The 20,801-nt window shown below is 36.8% G+C and overlaps 3 protein-coding genes across 5 annotated transcripts; 1 reads left to right on the top strand and 2 right to left on the bottom strand.

The window, feature by feature from the left end:
- Positions 1-818: 818 nt before the first annotated feature.
- On the bottom strand, positions 819-9,386 carry LOC139779497 (tyrosine-protein phosphatase non-receptor type 7). Of its 3 annotated transcripts, none has more exons than XM_071717884.1 (8): positions 9,140-9,386; positions 5,770-5,965; positions 5,481-5,658; positions 5,071-5,286; positions 4,582-4,986; positions 4,156-4,451; positions 3,836-4,045; positions 819-3,742 (listed from the first exon to the last, which is right to left on the bottom strand). In XM_071717884.1, exons 1-8 carry the CDS (start codon positions 9,369-9,371, stop codon positions 3,631-3,633), a joined length of 1,845 nt encoding a protein of 614 aa, XP_071573985.1. In that variant the 5' UTR covers positions 9,372-9,386; the 3' UTR covers positions 819-3,630. The 3 variants fall into 3 exon arrangements, with proteins under 3 accessions (XP_071573985.1, XP_071573986.1, XP_071573987.1); XM_071717885.1 differs by lacking the exon at positions 9,140-9,386 and adding an exon at positions 6,580-7,458; XM_071717886.1 differs by lacking the exon at positions 9,140-9,386 and having other exon boundaries at positions 5,481-5,672; positions 5,770-5,909.
- A 4,744-nt stretch (positions 9,387-14,130) lies between these two features.
- Positions 14,131-16,471, top strand: LOC139779502 (sorbitol dehydrogenase). The gene is made up of 5 exons (XM_071717894.1): positions 14,131-14,320; positions 14,808-15,065; positions 15,521-15,758; positions 15,857-16,035; positions 16,114-16,471. Exons 1-5 carry the CDS (start codon positions 14,180-14,182, stop codon positions 16,315-16,317), a joined length of 1,020 nt encoding a protein of 339 aa, XP_071573995.1. The 5' UTR covers positions 14,131-14,179; the 3' UTR covers positions 16,318-16,471.
- On the bottom strand, positions 16,366-20,634 carry Lac (septate junction protein lachesin). The gene is made up of 6 exons (XM_071717891.1): positions 20,323-20,634; positions 19,894-20,135; positions 19,544-19,800; positions 19,057-19,460; positions 18,601-18,718; positions 16,366-18,427 (listed from the first exon to the last, which is right to left on the bottom strand). The coding sequence occupies exons 1-6, from the start codon at positions 20,363-20,365 to the stop codon at positions 18,406-18,408; spliced, it is 1,086 nt and encodes a 361-aa protein (XP_071573992.1). The 5' UTR covers positions 20,366-20,634; the 3' UTR covers positions 16,366-18,405.
- Positions 20,635-20,801: the final 167 nt, after the last annotated feature.

The raw sequence follows: 20,801 nt of genomic DNA, 5'->3' as shown, positions 1-20,801 counted from the left end.
CGACGGCTGCAAGACGAACGACGAAGCGCCACGGCGCGCGGCGCCGACGTCGCCGACTGCACAGTGCTCGGATCTCGGACGAGTGTTGATCTGCTGATGCTGATCGACGACGCGGCGATGACGATTCTACGGATTCTACCCACCATACTTTCGATGGACCGATGGAGGCTGCTTCGACAACTTCCTAATATCGGTGAGTACGAGACGCGAAACTTTTAAGCAGCACGATTATCAGACGCGTCGCATCACTCGCATCTCACATTGTTTCGAGACGATAATGCGTATCATGCCGCTTTGCGTTTTGCGAATTATCTTCTTCCGGCATTAACGGCCATTCCAATCTTTTAGCCGTGACACAATTAAATAGAACTGCCGGTTTTCTCGAAATTTCCGAAATTCGAGATGCCAATGCGCCACAATAACGACGTCTCGCGAATCGCGTCCAAGTGTCTTATGCCTATATTAAACGGTACAATACGATAAACGACGATGTTGTGAACTAGCTGCAAAAATTTGAATTGTAATCTTTTCAAAGTTTGCTCGTCCTTACCGCCAGAGTTGTCAATTAAAATTATATCTATATTTGTTGTATATATATATTTTCAATTAATTTCTCTCTTCTTTTTGGATTAATTTACTTCGGCTAAAGGGTCAAGAGAGAGAGTTAATGAGTTTTTTCAATTCAACAATCTCAACGAAATACGCGATACGGTATTTTCGATGCGCATAAATGCGCGTAAATGCAATTGCCGGCATATTTTCGGTAAACCGTGGAAAACTATGAAGGGCCGCGATGTCGGAAATTTAATGCATATATCTACGTGTGGACACTATAAACATTTATTACACCATATAAGTACAATTGAACACCGAGGGGTTGCTAAATTATTGTTATTACTTTTGTTATGTATCATTGTTACATTATTATTGTTATCGTTTATTATCATTGCCTATTACATTTATGCCAAGTCCCTTGCGACTTTTGGCGCGTTCATAAATAATATACTTTGTCTCCTTTAAAACAATACGTACTCTCTTAAATACATAATTCTTCTCTCTCTCTCTCTCTCTCTCTCTCTCTCTCTCTCTCTCTCTCTCTCTCTCTCTCTCTCTCTCTTCTCTCTCTCTCTCTCTCTCTCTCTCTCTCTCTCTCTCTCTCTCTCTCTTTGTACAATCTATGTACACGTAGTATGCACACCCACATCTTGTATACTCTATGCGCGCGTATACATAAATATACATACGTTTTTCGAGGCATTTAAATTAATGATACCGAACGAAAAATAAGCGATAAGCGATAATTATGCGGATATAAGTATATCGAAGGATTTCATTTTCTTTACTTGCGCGCACGTGTGAAACCGCTCTATGTTTTTGTGTGCACGCAAAAACCAGATACTCATCTCCGTACCGTTTAGATTTTCATTTATCCAGACTCAAGTTGAGACGATGAAACTGGATGCAAAATGAGTTAGTCGGTAACGCCTCAAAATACATGTAATACACGTATACGCCACGAATTTCGCATTATTTCGGCATTATTCGAGCGACATTCTGACATGACTATCGAGAACTTTATATATGTCGATTATCACTTTACTCTACTATCTATTAAATAGTCTAAAAAAGTATTAGCAGCCAAGAAAGATCATTTGCATTTAATCATTTAACGAAACGTTAACGCTGTAATAATTATTTATTGTCATGCAAATTCGCGGTAATAATTCAAACTCAAGTGTGTCGATTCGAATTTCTTGTATTAACTCATTCATATATTAAAATCGATAAATACATTATCGATTAAATATTAATTCTCACTTAAAATATATTATTACGCGAAGACATTTTCAAAATTAAATTTACATTTCTGATTTTTACGTAACTATTGACTGATATTGTATAACATTCAAGTTCTTTCTTTATACAATATTAGTTCATCGATGAGATACAAGATAAATAAAACAGATCCATTTTTTTACATAAGACAACAATACAAGGATTATGTTACAAATTTAGTTTTTTTATATAATAATATACTTTTTCTAGCTAGAATATAAATATGAATTTACTTCTAACTGCTAAAGATCTTTTATTAAGTTATATTACAAAATAAGTAATTATTATATTAAATCAGTCTCAATTTGATAAATAAACGAGTAAAATTGTTAGAGAGCGCAAATATACTCGTGTACATTTCCGAGCAACATGATTCAATATAATTAAGAATATTGGGCTGTTGCTCGTGTGTGGATACGTACAAGTATATTCGCTATAACAACGTTGCATTCGGCTCGTATTACTCTATCAAATTGACTCTTATTCAGATTTTTTTTATCAAGCCATTCCCTCTTTTGCTTCTAAATCATATTGTACTATCCGTGTTCAGTCTTACAATTAGTCGGTCAGATAAAAGCAACAAATCATAAAGGGTTAAATTATTTTAAAATCAAATAGGAACACTAAAAATATAAGACAATACCTAGTCGATTTGGGTCCCATAAATTAGTAATTGTTTTAACAATTATTCGCGCGTGTGTGTACGTGTGTATATATACATATACTAGCTTGATACACCCGTGCTTCGCTACGGTATCCGTGAAACACGTTTTACCCCTTTTCATCCCGTTAGGGGTCGAATTTCTAAAAATCCCTTCTTAGTGGGTGCTTACGTCATGAGAGGAATACACTACCCGTATTTCATGTTTCTAGGTTCAGGGGTTTGGGCTGGGCATTGATGAGTCAGTCAGTCAGTCAGGACATTTGTCTTTATATATATAGATATGTATATACACACACGCACATATAATTTCACATTTAGCTCACATTTAACATTATACATCATTAAAGTAATTACGCGCTTAACTTTAGCTCTTACACGTTGGAACAGTTCAGTAAATTTTGTCATGTGTCTACTCCATCGTGATGCGTCGATAATAGTGAAGAATATCGTATTAGTATCAGTATTAGTATCAGTTACATTAGCATAGTCGCGAAACCGTTTCTACACATTTTTGTATATTTAAAATTTTATTAGAACTTATCAACTATTCCCTAACGCACGAGGAATGTGTAGATAATTAAATCCCAAGTTTAGTATCTGATCTTTAGATATAAATTTTATGATACGAATCGCGAATACATTATCGCCGTGTTTAGAGATTATTTCTAATTTGTAACTTATATAAAATAATATAATCTTGGTTTTTAAGCGTACGTGCCGCACGATTCATATATCGCGCGTTATTATAAACATAAATACTCTTTTCATTAAGCTATTTATGATACCTCAGTTTTAAAAAGCACCTGCTTAGAAAATGCACTCCGACGGTGAACCCTTTTTTTACCTCTTGAGCTCTGTGATTGATATCAATTGTCAACGATTTGTCATGGCAGTAGAAAATGGCAGCTTATTAAACGAGTTTTAACTCGTTCGAATATTGAGATAAAGATGAGAGAGCGTCGGTTCACAGGCTAACATTGAGATTCGTTAGAAATTTGTTTCTTTTTTTGTCTTTTTCTTTTGCGGTAAGCATATAGCCCTGTACGAAGTGACATTCTCTTAGGCAATAATAAAGCCTCGTTTCACGAAAGAATAAGCGAAAGAAATTCCTATAGTAGCAGTATGTCCATTCAATCGCTCGAAGTCGACGGTTTGCTGTCTAGTGTTTGCTCGAAAAGATAAAGTGCTCTATGAATAAATTCATATTGTTCAGCCGTTTGTACCATTCCTCCTCTATCGTATCTAAAATATTAAAAAGTACTTGTATTTTGTATATTCCTGACAACGGGATCCATGTAAGATTACATATATATTCCGAGCTTATTATTGCCTTACCTCATCTGGCACAAAATACCCAGTACATCGACATTTCCGTCTCTTAGAAGTTGAATCATTCCTATTCCTATCGCTATAAAACAGCCAGTTCGTCCTATACCTGCGCTGCAGTGGACGACCACTGGTCTTGGTAAAGCGTTTACCTCCGCGGCCATACTAACGAGCGCATCCGCAGTTTGAGGTACGGCATGGTCCGGCCATGAATCATACCTATTGATTTAATTCACAATTCAATATACGCAAATTTAGTACATTATATATATATATTTAGTAAATATATAAATAAAGATCGAGCACAAAATAAATAGCACAGTAATTACCAATAGTGCTGCAAATGTCTTCTCTCTCTTTCGTGCCGGATCTCCATGGTTCTGACGGTATATCCGTTTCTCGTATCGGTATAGTTAACGATAATTGTAAAAGATCCAGCTTGTATGCGATTATTCACGTCAAACGGAAAATACGCCTCGCATTTTGGTTTGGACGCTTCGTACAGTCTAGTTATCATGACGATCGCAGGAACTTTTTCTGCCCAGATCATTTCCCAGAAATCTGCTATCGTGTTAGCTAATGGTCCCTGTGTCGCGATGTATCTAGCACTTTCGCCGTCGTATCCCTGTAAATTCGTTTTCTGTTGTAGCTTATAATTCATGCAACTTGATAATAAAAGGTGCCTACTGCCTATGTATATCCCAAGTTTTCAGGCATCATTCTTACTATTACACACAAAATTACTATTTACATACTCGGATGTAGTTAGCGTTTATGTAACCGGCTAGCGGATCGTCGGAGCAACCTGGTAGAACCACTCTGGTTTGTAGATTGGGTAAAACAGAGCTGTATCGATTCTTCACTCCCGAGCCACAAATGTCCACCTTTTCCGGTAGATTTAATGGCACCTCCCAAAATTCTTTGAGCAACGTTCCCGTACCTTCGACAAACTTTTTCAATTGTGCTCTCGACAATACATTTCCTGCACTTAACAAAAACTCTTCCGTTGTACATTCTCGGGTAGGAGTAACCATATGTGGCGGACTTTCGGGAGCTGGTGCCAATTCTATGGTTAAACTTGTGCTCGAACCACGTCTCTCCAACAATCCCTTTGCTTTTATACGTATCGCTTCCGGTTTACGTTCGGGTGTTGCCAAAGACTTGTAACGTAATACGAAGATTGTTTCCAATACGATAATTTAATATTTGCTATTACAGATCTACGCGTCGGTAGATTCTCTTACCTCGGGTAAAGAGGTCTGAGGAACTGGTCGTACCGGATACTTGGGTGCAGATTGCTTGGCGAATGCTTCGTGAACCCATTTAGCTTCCACAGATTCTTTTGTATCTTTAGTTGATTTGTCTGGCTGACAAATGGCACCTTCCTCGACCAGACCGTGCCGATCGCCATTTTCGTTATCTTTTTCACGCGACATTTGTTTTCGTAGCCATAACAAGATCTGTTAGAAAGTGCTTATTATTATACAATCCTGTCATACAGTGTTATACATGAGTAAATTATTTGATGATATATGTATAAAATCAATTGAATTTCATAAATCTATAAAGCTTTTAAAATAGTCACTTGTTTTTAGAAAAAAGAAGGGAATGAGTTTTCTATTATTTCTATATCGTAAAGAAATGTGATGCTTACTAGGAATGTGAAAAGAATAGTGCCAGCGATTGCACAAAGCGCTACAAAGTAAGGCAAATGCCAATCTAGCCATGATAAAGTTGTCCTGGAATGTACTTCCTTGTCTGTCTGACTACTGAGTTGGGCCACTTGGAGATCCATTCCAGCATCATCCAGTCCTGTCACGGACTGCCGGATTCTGTATTAAAAATACTTTGAGACAAAGAATAAATCTTAATATTTCGTGAAACATTACCGGGATATCATTACAGCTGGTATTGTGATTTTTTGCACAACACGTAAGCGTTACCTGTGATGGGATCTCGTAGGCATTCCCTTCGTAGAGGGCGATAAGGAGATTGGCACTAGTGTATCCTTATGCCACTTTTGTTCAGTGATTAGATAAAACTTTTCCAGAGGATTTATATTATCGCTATGGCTGATTGTTGCATCATAATAATTAATATCATTTGCATGATGATGAGTCAAGGAAACACTTGTACCATCTACAATAAAAACAATATTGCATAAACTAAAATTGCACACACAGACTGTAACGTAACTAGAAGCTTTGCGATTTTATGAAGTAAGTATATTGTATACAAAATTTGCTCATAGTACATATTTTATTATATTTTGTCATTTTTAACAAAATGGCAAAAATTTAACGTATAATGACTTTAGTCGCAACAAACACAACGCAATTTCGACTAATAGGTAACGTAGAATGAAAGAGAAAAGTTTTTATTCTGCGTTGCGTTAACAAGAAGTGAAAATAATTCGTTAAGTCTAATGAACGATAAAAAGAGAATCGTGAAATGAAAGCAGAGAGATACTGGAGACAGATGCAACGGATGGGAAATGGGATAGGGACACGAAACAGATGTAAAATCGTCCATTTGTCATTAGTCAGCCATGAATTGCAATACGCGTATATATACGGGTGACACGCACGCACGTACACTATCCCGAAGTCGGAGCATCGTGACTAAATCACATCCTGTTTTCTCGTTGATGTAATAATAGCGAGCGGATATGCACGGTGTTTGCGAATGAATGAGCGAGCGGGTGAGCGAACGAAAGACAAGAATTAGTTTTCACACTGATGTTTGATCGATACCTTTTGTCAGCAGCACATAGGACAATAGTGTGAGCAGCGTACGATTGACATGTGACGTACGGGCACGATGCTCCGAGAATGGGGGTCGTGTGTACGGCGATACGGCCATATTGCGACGGTGTCGAAACCAGGCAAACTCCTTGTCGGAACTACCCGAGAGACGCACCGTTTCATATGCCTTGACCCGGCGCTTCGGTTCTATTCATAGTGCTTCACGATCGTTTCGCATTCCTCTCGTTCTCTCGTATAGTATGTTGGGAGTAAGCGACGGCCAATAGGAACGGCGACGGCCTCGTCGGCCCATTGGCACCGACCAACCGCGACGTGAATGTACGCTTGTACCGTGTTATTCACGGGTGGGAGTTGGCGTGAATGAAAGCGGAGCACGTGCGATTAATGACAGTAATGTCACATTCGGAAACGAGTTTTACGTTTATCCGATGCTCGAGTAGACGTTGCTTCTCCTCCGAATAGTTGATTTGGAGGAGCAAAGCCCTCTACGTACAGCCCGCATCGTGGAAAGAAACGAAAAGCGGATCGTTATCCCGGTGCCGTACGAATTGTCATCGCGTTCAATGAATCACATTCCTTTTCAAACTTGTCGCAATATCGTGAGCGATCCATTTTAATCTCTCCGCGCGATTATCCAAAACGGTTGCTCAAAAAGATTTAACTTCAAATCAAGATTGTCTTCTCTCTTTCATTTCTTTTAACAACTAGTTCTAGGAATAATTAGAATGTAGAAAATCAAAATGGGCAACGTCTGATACATTGCTTAAGATTTTCGAACATTCGAATTGGTTCGTGTAAATAGAAATTACCGTGTAATAAATAATACCGTGTAATAAAATAGCATCCTCGCATCGGTTCACGGTCGTACTCGATTAGCAATTAAAATTTTAAATATCTTTTATTACTTGAAAAATTCTTTCTGAAATCACCACGTGTATATTCTCTTATTTTTCATTATCTAAGATTTGTTAATTAAAACTCAAATATCAGCAGTTTATTAATTGATTTCAAGGATAGCAAAACATCCTCGAATATATTTCCAAACTTTTTACGTACGCGTTTCTCAAGAATGTAAGTGATGATTCACGAAACCGGATGTCCATATTTGCCGTTTACGCTTTTGCTCAAGATCACATTCATTCCTCTATAAATCTGCATTATTTGCGTTTTATTTTTGTATCCCTCTTTGATATCTCTTTAACTCAATTTCGTGACGCGATTAAATTATAAGTAACAAATTAATATAATTTCTAATTTGATATTATTTCGACGAATCTTTTTTACAGACAAACGACGAAACTTGATACTTTTTACTTACCGACTATAGTACGATAACGGCAATCGTCATTGATCATTGTTGTAGTAGCTAAAAAAATCAATAAGCACTCCGGAACTAAATGTTCGACTTGACGTGCCTCGATTTCACACTAACGTAAATAAACCGCTTCGTCGTTTCGAGATAAAAGAGAATACATCTTATAACTTGTCGAAAAATTAAAAACGATTGAAATATCTCTATACCATTTAGTAAAGCCGACCAGAAAAACGAGAAAAATCTCGATTACTGCCTGAAGCTCACGCGTTTGCGATTCATATTGTGAATAAGACCAAAAAAGTACTTTCTAAACACGAGAATTAAAAAATCTAGTATACGGCAACGTACTCCCGAGCGACGAAAAAGCTTGCACGAATGTCAGAGCAGCCCTCGCGCTGCCGACTGATTTGATCCCCATTCATCCTTCCACAGGAAGCTTACGAGTTTTCGTGGGGCGCACGCACCCGGGGATATATACGCACTTGCGTAAAATTGCGTTACGACGATTGGTCGAAGGAAGGAAACTCGAATGCTTTTTTATCATTTTTCTTAACGATCAAATAACAAAATTTTCTGGACAACAATTTTTTATATCGCTAAGTCGATATATGTATGATAATTTTTAACATAAAATAATCGTGTATAAAAGATATATAGTTTGATTTGTTCTTGATAAAAAATAGCGTCTTTTTGGTTCGATAAACAGCTACGTTTTACGCGCAATTTATGTACGAAAAGAATACATGCCATCGAGTCGATTCTGATTTCAGAGTTTGTAATCTTGTCGTGATATATAGGAATAATTAAATTAATCATTTTATTGTAGATACAATATCGTAAAAATATGGTCTCTCGTAAAGTCGCAACATGTATTACTAACGGATATAAGTCTAATAACTGCGGTATCATGTACTTAATGATTGTAAACTCGATACGGATATATTTTGCATTAACGTAATTGATTATTCGATTACTCGATCCATGTTGAGTCTTGTCGTTTGCGATTATTATTAACAATAAGATGTTTTCACACATAGAGTGAAGCTTTTACAGTTACTTTTATTCGATACACGAATTGTTTGACTTTTGCGAGAAAGCCGATAATCATAAACATGTGATATATTCGACATAGAACTCAGTGCATAATGATATTGCGCAAAACTTGTACGGAAACGCTTTTAAATGGTAACGTCGAAACACACATGCACTCTCGCATTTGCGTTGGTCATGTACCTTGCCGAGGGCGAGTGAGAAGGTCCTTTTCCTCCTTTCTAGGTGGTCTGTCACGTCTCGTTAAGATATTGTCTCGTTCGACGGCATCACCCTGCGCACATCGACATCGCGGTGGATGACAAAATACGATACGTAGCTTCGCAGATAAATTGCGCGACTGCGTCGGAACGGACTCGCGTCGAGCGCATCTGAATGGCGTCTGAACGGATTGCAAAATGACGGCCAACTGCATTCACCTCTTTCGCGCTGACCGCGAAGGGGGTGGCGAGGGGATGGAGTGCAGCAGACGCGCGCATTCGTGACACGGATACGATTCACCGAGCCACCCTTCCCTCTGTAGCGGTACGTGGCCTCGCCCCTCGTCGTACGTACCACCGCGGCACCCAACGATATACCCCTTGATAAACGGCGCTGGAACGGATACGATCCACCGACAAGAGTTTTAAACGCTACAACCGCCGAATTTTCTTCGAGATTGTTAAAATTACAGAATTGCGCAACATTGATTTAATCTCGCTTGTTCGAAATGCTAATTTAAAGTTTTGCGATGAAAGTATATATAAATTTATGTTTCGATTGAAATTCGTGAAAAAAACTTCGGAAACAGGACAAAATTCTCCATTTGCTGTTCTAACGTTAATTCGCCTTCCCTTCCAACTCGTTCAATCGTCGAATTCTCGTAAGTCTAAATTTTTGCTTTTATTATTATGTGCATCAATTACCTATATTCTCTGCTTTATGAGCTTAAGCCGACCGATATTTAATATGTTCCCTGCTGTTATTTATCATACTTGCTGCCTGTTTGTTATATTTTCGTTATCTCTATTTTCCTTCAAACGTCCACCGAAATGCAATCGAAAGAGAAGAGGAGACAAAAAGAGAATGATAGAGGGTGGCAAGGTTAAGTAAGAGCAAAGAGTAGGGAGCGTTGAATGAGAACTTCTAGGTCGATGAGAGGGTGTAGAGGGAGGGAGACAAATCGGCCTTCGTAACTCGGGAGGGTGAAGAAAGGAGACAGAATGTAGGCTAGTCTCGTTGGCGAACAGCGTCCCCAATCGATACGCACGCAGCAAACTTCTACGCCCTTTCGTTCTGTCAATCTTTTATTTTATTACATTTTATTACAGTTAATTGACAAATATGTAATTTCACGAACAAGCTAACAAAAGAGAGAGAGAGAGAGAGAGAGAGAGAGAGAGAGAGAGAGAGAGAGAGAGAGAGAGAGAGAGAGAGAGAGAGAGAGAGAGAGAGAGAGAGAGAGAGAGAGAGAGAGAGAGAGAGAGAGAGAGAGAGAGAGAGAGTCAGAACGAGAGTCTTACACTACACTTTTCGTTGCAATTAATGAAAATAATTAGAATTGGACACGTATACCTAACGTTACACGTTAGATAAATAATCCATAAACATGATAATGATATTAATCTTACACACGTGACACACAGATTTAACAATGAATATGCAGGATATAATAGAAGTTGATGCTTTTCTAGTAAGAAAACGTTTAAAGTTATTAATAGTTTTATTGATAGAATTATAAAATGTCAATTCAATTTAGTCTTAATTTGTTTTCCATTTTTAATATTTTTACTATTGACACACCCACACATACAACGTATCAATATTTTTATGTTCGTGATATAGTAATAGTAGCGTGATTATTCGTAACAGTTTATCTAATCAAATCCAATGACTGCACACGAGAATGAAATTTTTTAATTACTTTAATCGACCAACACGTCATATCCGTTTCCGGTGGGATACACGACAGAGAGCTCGGCCTTGATAGTATTCTTGGAGATTTACTCCTTACAGAAATCACATTTCATATAGCATTGTCTGTATGCATCAGATATTACACAGATCTATCAGTTCTATATATTTACTGTATATGTAAAACTTGTTTAACGGAGAGAAATAAAACGTCGCGAGCAAAGACGTGAAAAGCGCAATTTTCCAAGTGTCGCTTTTATATACATATAGACGTCGTTTAAATTAATCCGTTTTGCTGAGGAATAGATGTTTTTTTTTTTACAGACAGAGGGTGTTGAAAGATCGTAGACAGCTACGTTATATCCGGTTTCCGGTAGTTAAGCTACAGAAAACAGAAGTCTTCGATATACGATATACGTCTCGTTTAAGCAGATAATCAATGATTCAAGGGAAAAAAAACTCGAAACACACATGTAATCGCGAGATAAGCGAAAAGGAGACCTACGCCTACGCAAGTCTCGATTTACGTATTCAATGTATTTTTAACATTAACAAAACATCCTATTTCCCTACTTCACGCGTTTTTTTTCCATTATGTATTAATCGTAGTACTGTTGTGTTAATCTATCGCAACAATGTTTGGCTAAATTAAATGAGATATCTTCTCGTGCATTAATTTTTAACAACAGATTCTTTGATAATCAGTTGTGCCTTAGCGAAAATATCGAAAATGATTATCATTTATCAAAGTTTTCCAATTTGTATTAGCATTATACTATCTTCGTAACTGAGTCTAAAATTAAGATTCTATTAAGGTAAACTCCGCTTGATATAAATAAACTGATGAAAAAGTAAAAGTTCTGTTATTTATTCGATTAAAGTTCAGTTTGCGAGAAAGCAAATACAATATCGCTTATAATTCGAAAATTATTTGTATTTCGACATTTTGCTGTGAAATAATCAAGAAGACCTTTTGGTCTTTTTATTTGGGGTATCCTGTATTCACGTATATTGTATTAAAACAGAAATCAGAAGGTCTCATGATAAGATTATTTGTATAATAGCAGTTCTCTTTTCGTCATCGCGATGAGATTTCTTCGCGTGGAGCAACGAAGAAAAACAGACACGAAGCGAGTATCCATATCCTTTTGCTGGATAAAGAGAAACGTCAAAGCCGCGCATACGCAATGCGAATACCCGTGTAACCTTCAATGGGCTGCCTACCCATTCGCATCCGCTCGTAGGGATTCAGCTCTTCCATTGAGCAGCAACTTGGCTGCTTCCGCTTTCCGTTCATGCGTTTGTCTCGTCTTTTTTTTCCCCTCTTTTTCCCTCTTCTATCCCATGTTTTCTCGATCGTTTTTCTCTCTCAGATATACGAGTCGGGCACAAGCTCCGACGACCCGATTCGATGAACGATTATTACACAAAGAGCCTAGAATTCGGTATTCATCCATGTCGCACATTGCTATTAATGTGCTTATCGGGGGAGATATTGATCGAGTCCCGGTTTTTCAATGAACTGTACTGCCGTTGCTGGCGGCAGTACAAGGGACAAGGCGATACGCGACCCAGAGCCGTCCACGGCGACCTACTTTGAGGCTGTGACGTTGAACGGTCCATTCACCTTGCAACTCGTTCAGAAATCAAAGCACGTGCCATTATTGGCTACTTATGAATACGCGGCAGGACAATTTCTAAAAAAAAAAAAACATCTTGAATGTATGTATACCGTGAAATATTCAACGTCAAATATATCTGCTCGCGTTATTTTTTTTGCTCGACATTCGACGTAAAGAAAAGTAAAAATAAGACACAAATGTTTACGAGAGTACTTCGCGTTTATTATTAAATTATTCTGCTCGTACTGCTTTGTGTAAATGTCAATCTGTGGGTCGTTAAAGCTTTGTTCGTTTTTCCTTATATCGTTAGGAAAACGCGACGGAGCTAAAATTAGATTTTTGCCTCTTGAATAACTTTTGTCTGGAAAATGCACTAAAAAAGCGAAATTTTTTTTAACATGCTAATGTCAAACATCGATGTTAAATATTCTCAATTTAACCAAAGATTTTGGAGCAACCTGATTTTAAGAGCGATACGTTGATAAAATTAGACTCGATTTTTAATCACAGATTTATTATGATCTTAAATTGGATTATCGAGATACTTATAATTAGTCTTATTATAATTAGCACTTTTTGTTGATTGCATTATTTGTAGCATCGTTTAAAAAGCACGCATGTATTTCGTAATTTAGAGCGTATTTTTTAGAATGAGAAATATCTTTTCGCGAAAATATCAGCACAGGGGGGAGAGGGTAGCTTGTCCCAGTAACCTAGTTTATCCCTGGGGGTTGAATAAACGGAGTTGAGGCTAGATGACGTCATTCTTGACCCCATTTCCGGTTTCCCGGTGCAACCAGTTATCCAGCTCCGTGTCCCGTTGACCCGAAATTTCTCATGAATTGAAGGACATTCGTTCACAACGAGTCGATCTGCCGTGCATGAATGAATTTTCCGCTTCAGCATCATTATTACCTCGAGGTGAAAAAAAGAGCTCCCGCTTAAAGTGATGACTAATTGAATCACATACCTCTCATACGTAAAGCGATGTCTTTCACCAATCACCATGAAAATTTGTACGATTGTCTTCATTATATTCGTTATAACTAATGGATATGCGCACTTAAAAGACTTTGAAGAACTCTCTAGAGATTCCAAATGCCTGATCAAGATAACGTACATGGTCGTAAATTAATAAATTATTAGCTTACTGAAATACTTGCATCTTCTCCAGACATTTCTCAATCCCGCGAGATTGAAATCAGTGATTGAGATCCGAGTTGAGATCTAAATCTTTGAAAACTTTTCCATTTTTTTTTAACACAGAAGATTAGATCCGATATATAGAGGAGAAAGTATTATGGCATCCTATTTTGTTTTTAATACTCTACAAGCCGATATTATATTACAATCTTGTTTTTATTTCCACGTTTCCATAATATCTCTGCAACGTTGCACTGCGATTTGCAAGATTGCAACGTTGCTGTAAGTTTTCATAAATAATTGTATCTTACGGTACGCTTGAACAATTTTGTTTTTGCTTTAATCTACTTATATAATTGCCCTGACCTTCGGGTGACAACAAGCCGACAATCACTCTACATGTATCAGTCTTGCGCAATCACTCGGGATTTGATAAAACATTAGTGTTATCGGTTAAAGGTGTAAGTTTACGACTTAATGTCGTCAACTTATAAATATCGGATGATGACGGCCGGATTTCTTAGTGTTCTCGAATAAGACGACTCAAGCGGATAGAAATTGCACGATGGAATATTTGAGCTTCAATTCGTCAAGCAAATCGCTTACTTTAAAAAAACGGGATATTCTTCCTAAACCAGCGGCAAACGAGGTCCGAATTAAAGTCGAGTATTCTGGAATTTGTGGAACGGATCTCCATATTTTGGAAGTATGTTACCATTATAAAAATATGTCACTTTTATTATCGTATAATTGTAGAATGTAAAAAATTACAATTATTTTAAATAGTTGGTAAAATTTTATAAATATTTAAATACGTCATTTTGTTTCGAATAAATGTGATATCGCTCATTCGTATGATATAAAAATATTTTATTATTACAAGTTAGACAAAAATTATAAAAATCATAGACTTCATTATTTAAATTACTCGGAAATTATTTGGAAAAATATTGAAAATTAATAGAAGATAATATACATATTTCATGTCATAATCAGCGACTGTTGATTTCATTACAGTTTGATAATCACACTTTTATTTGAACTAATGTGATCCATGATAAAAGTTAAATAAAACTTTGTTGATTGCTTATATTGTGATATCATCTGACACACGATTATATACGTACATATACACATGTCGATATACATGTATATCGACATACTCTTCGATCTCTTAAAATAACGTCTTGTAGGGAAGCTTTCCATGTAAAGAAGATGGACCTCTGACTCTTGGACACGAGTTTGTAGGTACTATCGATGAACTCGGATCAGAAGTGACTATTTATAAAATTGGTCAACGTGTCGCTGTCGATCCTAACAGTGGATGCAATAAATGCGATAATTGTCACAGTGCGAATTATCATTTTTGTATCCACGGTGGTATAAATAATACTATAGGAATTTTTAGAGATGGTGGATGGGCTACGCACGCTGTTGTTCCAGAAACACAGGTATGCGGCACATACAGAATGCCCAAGAAAGCTTGGATGTACGATTTTTCGACTAATTTTATTCTTTTTTTTAGCAAAAATATCTAAATATTAATAATTTTTGTGATACAAAAAAATAACAAAAAAATTGTTCGCGGATTAAATTTCAGAAAGTCGCGAGTAAATAACAAGACTATTGTAATTAATTTCAAATAAAGTTTATTTTAATAGAATTTTAATTTAAGAATATAAAAACATGTAAAAATTGAAATGTTGTAATATGAATAATGATGTTACTCGATATTTTTACTGAGAAAAAGTCGATTCTATAGATTGGCCAAAGAGATATATTCGTCATTAATATAAGACATCTCTTTGAAGCCCCATTTTTACCATTTTCTCGTTTGAACTATTCTCGCGTTGTGATATCCGTATCGCTCGCATGATATAAATAATATTATCGGTATTTATGATAGGTATACTTAATCCCGGATGAAATTGAAATGCGCCACGCAGTGCTTAGTGAGCCGTTGTCATGCATGGCTCACGGCTGGGACAAAATCAATCCTGTAAATATAGGAAGCAAGGTTCTCGTAATAGGCGCCGGTATCATAGGTTTATTGTGGGCCTCTCTATTTCATTTGCACGGTCTCAGAAAAACTGTCACTATCAGTGAACCGCAACAAAAACGAAAAAATCTTGCCTCTAATCTTGGTAATATAAATAATATTGAAAAATTTGGAAAAGCGCTCTCTCTCTCTCTCTCTCTCTCTCTCTCTCTCTCTAACGGCAATATATTTATATGTAAATAGGTCTCGATTATAAAGTTAAAAGTCCGACGGAATTGAAAGAAGATTTTGACTTAGCTGTGGATTGCAGCGGCAGTGCTCCAGCCATGGAATTGGCCATGTCTTTGCTAAATCCCGGTGGTCGTTTATGTGTATTCGGTGTTGCTAATCCAAAAGCAAAACTATCGATTGAACCATTTCAGGTAAACGTCCCACTCAGGTATGGTTGAGAGTTATAAAGTTTCGATATTCTCTTACTAAAATTTATAATTATTGTGCAGATTTACAAAAAGGAGTTGAGCATTATAGGCGTGATTATAAATCCCTACTGTTTTCCTAAAGGATTAGCTTTGGTGCAATCGTTGTCTGAAAGACATCTTGATTACAATAAATTAGGAATCAAGATATATTCTTTGTCCCAATATAAAGAAGCTCTCGATGCATTGAAGAAGGGAGACACAAGCAAGGCTGTTTTCATGTTTTGAAACAAAGTTTTTGCATGTATATATGTAACAAAAAAAAGACAAGGAATATTTTCTTTTTATAAAATTTTATTGCTTGTTCCATACATAAATTTGGCTGAATATGTAAATGCATGGAGTTTTAAGTAATAAAATGCGATATCGTAGTACAAACGAATACCTGTATAAAACTTTACCACTGATATTATATAGCCATGGTATATCTGACAATACACAATTGTTCACAACGTGTATAAATACTACAGTTATTATAAATATTACGAGTATCATGGCGCGTCGAGTTTCAAATACAAATTACAATATTAGCAAGTATAAAATTGGAAACTTGTAAAGAGTATATAAAAACTTGCTGAGATTCTTTTCATTAAGATCCTCGCTTCCTACTTTCTCTTATTATCAGGTTGTATAACATCTATGTGATACGCCTTGTTAAAAGAGATCGCGATTATAAATGTGCAGTAAGTAAGTAGAAATACGTGCTTGATAAAACGCATAAAGTGTTATATTACATACGTACACGTTATGCACGTACACGTTATGTGTCTTGTGTCTACATTGTACACATTTATAATTTTACTTCTAACATAAATTACATTTTTTTATATCACGAACAAGGCACTAACATCAACATTGTTTTCTTTGTTCATGACATTCCAAATTTTTTCGTTAACGGGGGCAGCTAGATAATTCTACAAATCTGTATTGTCGATTTGCAACTACTAATAACTATATAAGTAAGATAGATAATATTGTAATATGCTTTGTAACATCATTATTTTTTACTTCTCCGTCATCTATCAGTTGTATCGAAGCGAAGAAGTTCTCTTATGCTGTTTATACGCCGCGTTACATAACATTGTGTGTCATCATAAATGTGTACTGGAATGTTAGTTTGTATCTTTCCAACATTTGTATATCGTTGGTGTTTCTATTTGTAAGAGTACATATGAATTACTTTTTCTAGTAATTAAAATGTGCCAACAAGTACCATATCAGCGTGATAAAAAGTGATGCCTAATCCCCTTTTTGAGCAAAAATAAAAAATATGAAAAAAAATCAGATTCAATTTTCAGTCAGTGTGATCAGTAAAAAAAAACTTATTTTTTACTGATTACAAATATACTTTTATTGTATTATCATGAACCGTTTTCAATAAAATAATAAAAGTTGATTATTTCACAACTAAAATCCATTAAAGGCAATTTCGAACTTTGAATACGCCCAACGTAGTATTCGAAAATCGAATTCGATTTAGCGCACACACCTTCTCTCGCATTGCAGTGCAATGCGTAAACGTTCTCTTCGGGCCATGTTCGAAGCATCTTACTCAAAGAAACACGTTTACTATTGACAAATTAGGCAACTTAACTGGAACTTTGATCCACGATATCTCGGAAACTAGACGTCGTAATAGTTTATTTACAAATAATGATCTACTTTTGAACATCTTTTCAACGGTATCTTACTCAATTCAATTTTTGTTTTGCTTAAAAAGGGAATATTTGAGGGCCATTTTGGGCGTTACTCTTTATAAGAATCGTGTCATGCCCTCTTCTCTAACGTCCTGCGTTAATCATACTGATTGCGCCCTTGATTGCGTTTAAATAAAGTTAAAATTTCGATGTAAAAATTGAGCGGCTTTATCACGCGTATCATGTGAAGAAAAAAGGATCAGTCAAGATTAAAAAGAAAACAAATATGAATTGAATATAAAGATCCCAATATAAAAATCGCATTTGAATACCTATATACATAAAAAGTTCTAAAATTCTAAAAATGGGAGTATCGTAAATAGCCGAATGTGTAAATAATAATACTAAATTTCTATCAACAACTGCACTGTGGTGACGCAACGTGTCACGATATGCGCGTTTTTCATTAAACGAGATAAATTGGTCTGCTTGTAAATAACTATAAAAATAATTGCATGATACAAATGTAGAAAGTAAGTTAGTAAAACAGTAATTGAGGCCCTTACAGTTTAGGTTTTGGTTTTACAGCGTTATTGCAACAACAATAAAGCTGACGGTTGCATAGAGCCATTTCAAGAAGTCGTATCGACTTGCCGCTGCCCATTGAAGGCCCGGATAGTTAATATTTGGTGTAGAAATTTCTGTAAATATCAAACATATCTATGTATATAAAAAGAAATATATAGAAACTAATGCGAGGTCTACAATCGAACATGGATCTACAATCAAACAATATGATCGACGAATGTATCAAATGTTATGATCGATATCTAAGCTATCATTATTGCAAGAAAATATATAAAACATGACTTACCTCATTATCATTGTAATTAATAAAACTAGAACTACCAAAGGTCCGGAAGAAACTGGAACTACGCCAGTTCCATAATGAGCTTGACCACAAGCTGGCGGGCAAACAGGGATAATGGTTTCTGCGCAAACAAAAGAGGGAACAAATCTAATACATGCTAGCTACGAAAATAAAAATCGGCTGGCTAAGGAAAAGAAAACAAAGGATCGAAAGATAATAAATTTGACTAAGATATAGAGAGATACACATTGATATAAATTGAAGATTGAAATTCATAGTTGAAATAACATGATGAAAATGATGCATGATGCATGATTTCACTGTTATCATGCACAGTCAACATATTGATAAAAAATTTGTCTCCAATATAGTTAATTGTTCCAACTAGATTCCAACGTTATCTACAGCTACATACAATACACAGAAATACACGAGTCTTTTTTTCTTGTATTCTCTTACCGAAAAGTTCAACTTTCGTTTCAGCAGTACCCAGTTTGTTGGCTGCACGACATACATATTCTCCATATTGCCGTTTTTCAATAGTAATAACTCGAATCGTTGTGTCAGTATATTCATCCGCGGTTGCAAAATGTGATATGCTGTAATGCTGATTATTTGACAACTGTACGTCGTCTTTGAGCCAGATGATAGCTGGCGGAGGATATGCTTCTACGTGACACTCCAAATCCATATCGTATTGCAAAGCTTGTCCGAGTCGTGGCCTAGGAGCTGTGATTACCGGCGCGAATTCGACCTCCACGTTAATGTTACGTCTGGCACCGCGTCCAACGCCATTCTCAGCGATGCAATAATACGTTCCGCGATCCTCTTTCCGTATGAAAGATATTTTTAACGTGTTGCCACTGCAATATTTTTGGATTACATAATACATTGAAATATTGTTTGCCAAGTATTTAATAATAATAATTTAATTTAGTTGTCGTACCGATAGATCGATCCCCCGGTAGGCAAAATAGCATTGTTTTCTCTACGCCACGATATTCTTGGCGGCGGAAAGCCATTGGCGTAGCATTCCAATAGGACAGGTTGTCCCTCGCTAACTACCAGCGATTGGGTCGAGTTGTCGCTAATTATCGGTGGCCTACGGACTTGTAATTCCACTTCCGCGCTTATGAGATTGTTTACAGATATTTGTATTCTACATTGATAGTATCCGGCATCCGTTTCTTGTATGTCTTTAACCTAAAATGTGAGACGTATTAATCCCATATCATTAATGCTTTAAACTTAAACAACGAAGGTATCTCGGTTAGGAACATTCCAATGAAATCTTACCTGTAAGCTATAAGTGGTGGACGCTGTATCATACCTAAGGGCGAATCTACTGTCTCTGATTATCAACGCAGTGCCGGTAGAAAGTGCCACTTGCTCGTGTACGTTTTCTCTATTAACTTTTATCCACAAGACGGGATACTCTTGCGCGTACTGAACGGAGCACAGCAGTTCTACCGTTTCCCCGATATCCTTAATTTGTTCCTGCGATATATAAGATATTGTTGGAGTACGTTGAGCCGCAACTGAAACAGCAACAGTATAAATCTATTATGATTTGCCACTTGCTGGCTGAGAAATGTCAAGCTACATCGGCATGCGTCGTCGAACGACAAAAGGGAATTTTTCCAGTTGGAAAAAATATGGCGCTATCAGCGGAACGATCGCGTACGTGACGTGCGTGCGAAATTTGCGTTCGACAAATGTTCTTACCCGTTTGCAGAAACACGCATATTAAGGCTAGAATAGCACGCATTATGACACGCCCAGCACGGTACTTGAGTCTCAATCCGGAGCGTTTAGCCTCTCCCTACGATGCGCTTGTCGCTCTCGTTTTCGAGCATAGAATCCTTCCTCCTTTATTATTTAAGTTCAAACAAACGTTCGACTGTCGCGAAATGATGAGATCGGCACGAGGGAAACGTAACGCGCACACAAAACTTGTTCTCTATAGGCGTGTACGGGGCACGGGCGCGCAAAGCATCTGCAGACGGTACAGGGTACAGGTGTCTGTTGACGCACCAAGCGTTGTAAATATGGCGAATGATGCTACCTCTTTAGTCAAGTGCGAGACGAAATCTTATTTCATCGCTAATTCGGATTTTCACCGAGATTATCAATCTACCTAAATTGATTTAAAATTGCAACTGATAATTACGAAATCTTAACTAGTCGGTACAACGTTTTACGAA

The sequence above is a fragment of the Temnothorax nylanderi genome, unplaced genomic scaffold, assembly GCF_030848795.1.
Source record: "Temnothorax nylanderi isolate EJ_2023f unplaced genomic scaffold, tnyl_v1.0 TNYL_tig0228_pilon, whole genome shotgun sequence".
Classification (NCBI taxonomy): domain Eukaryota; kingdom Metazoa; phylum Arthropoda; class Insecta; order Hymenoptera; family Formicidae; genus Temnothorax; species Temnothorax nylanderi.
This window is presented reverse-complemented; position numbering and strand designations above follow the sequence as displayed.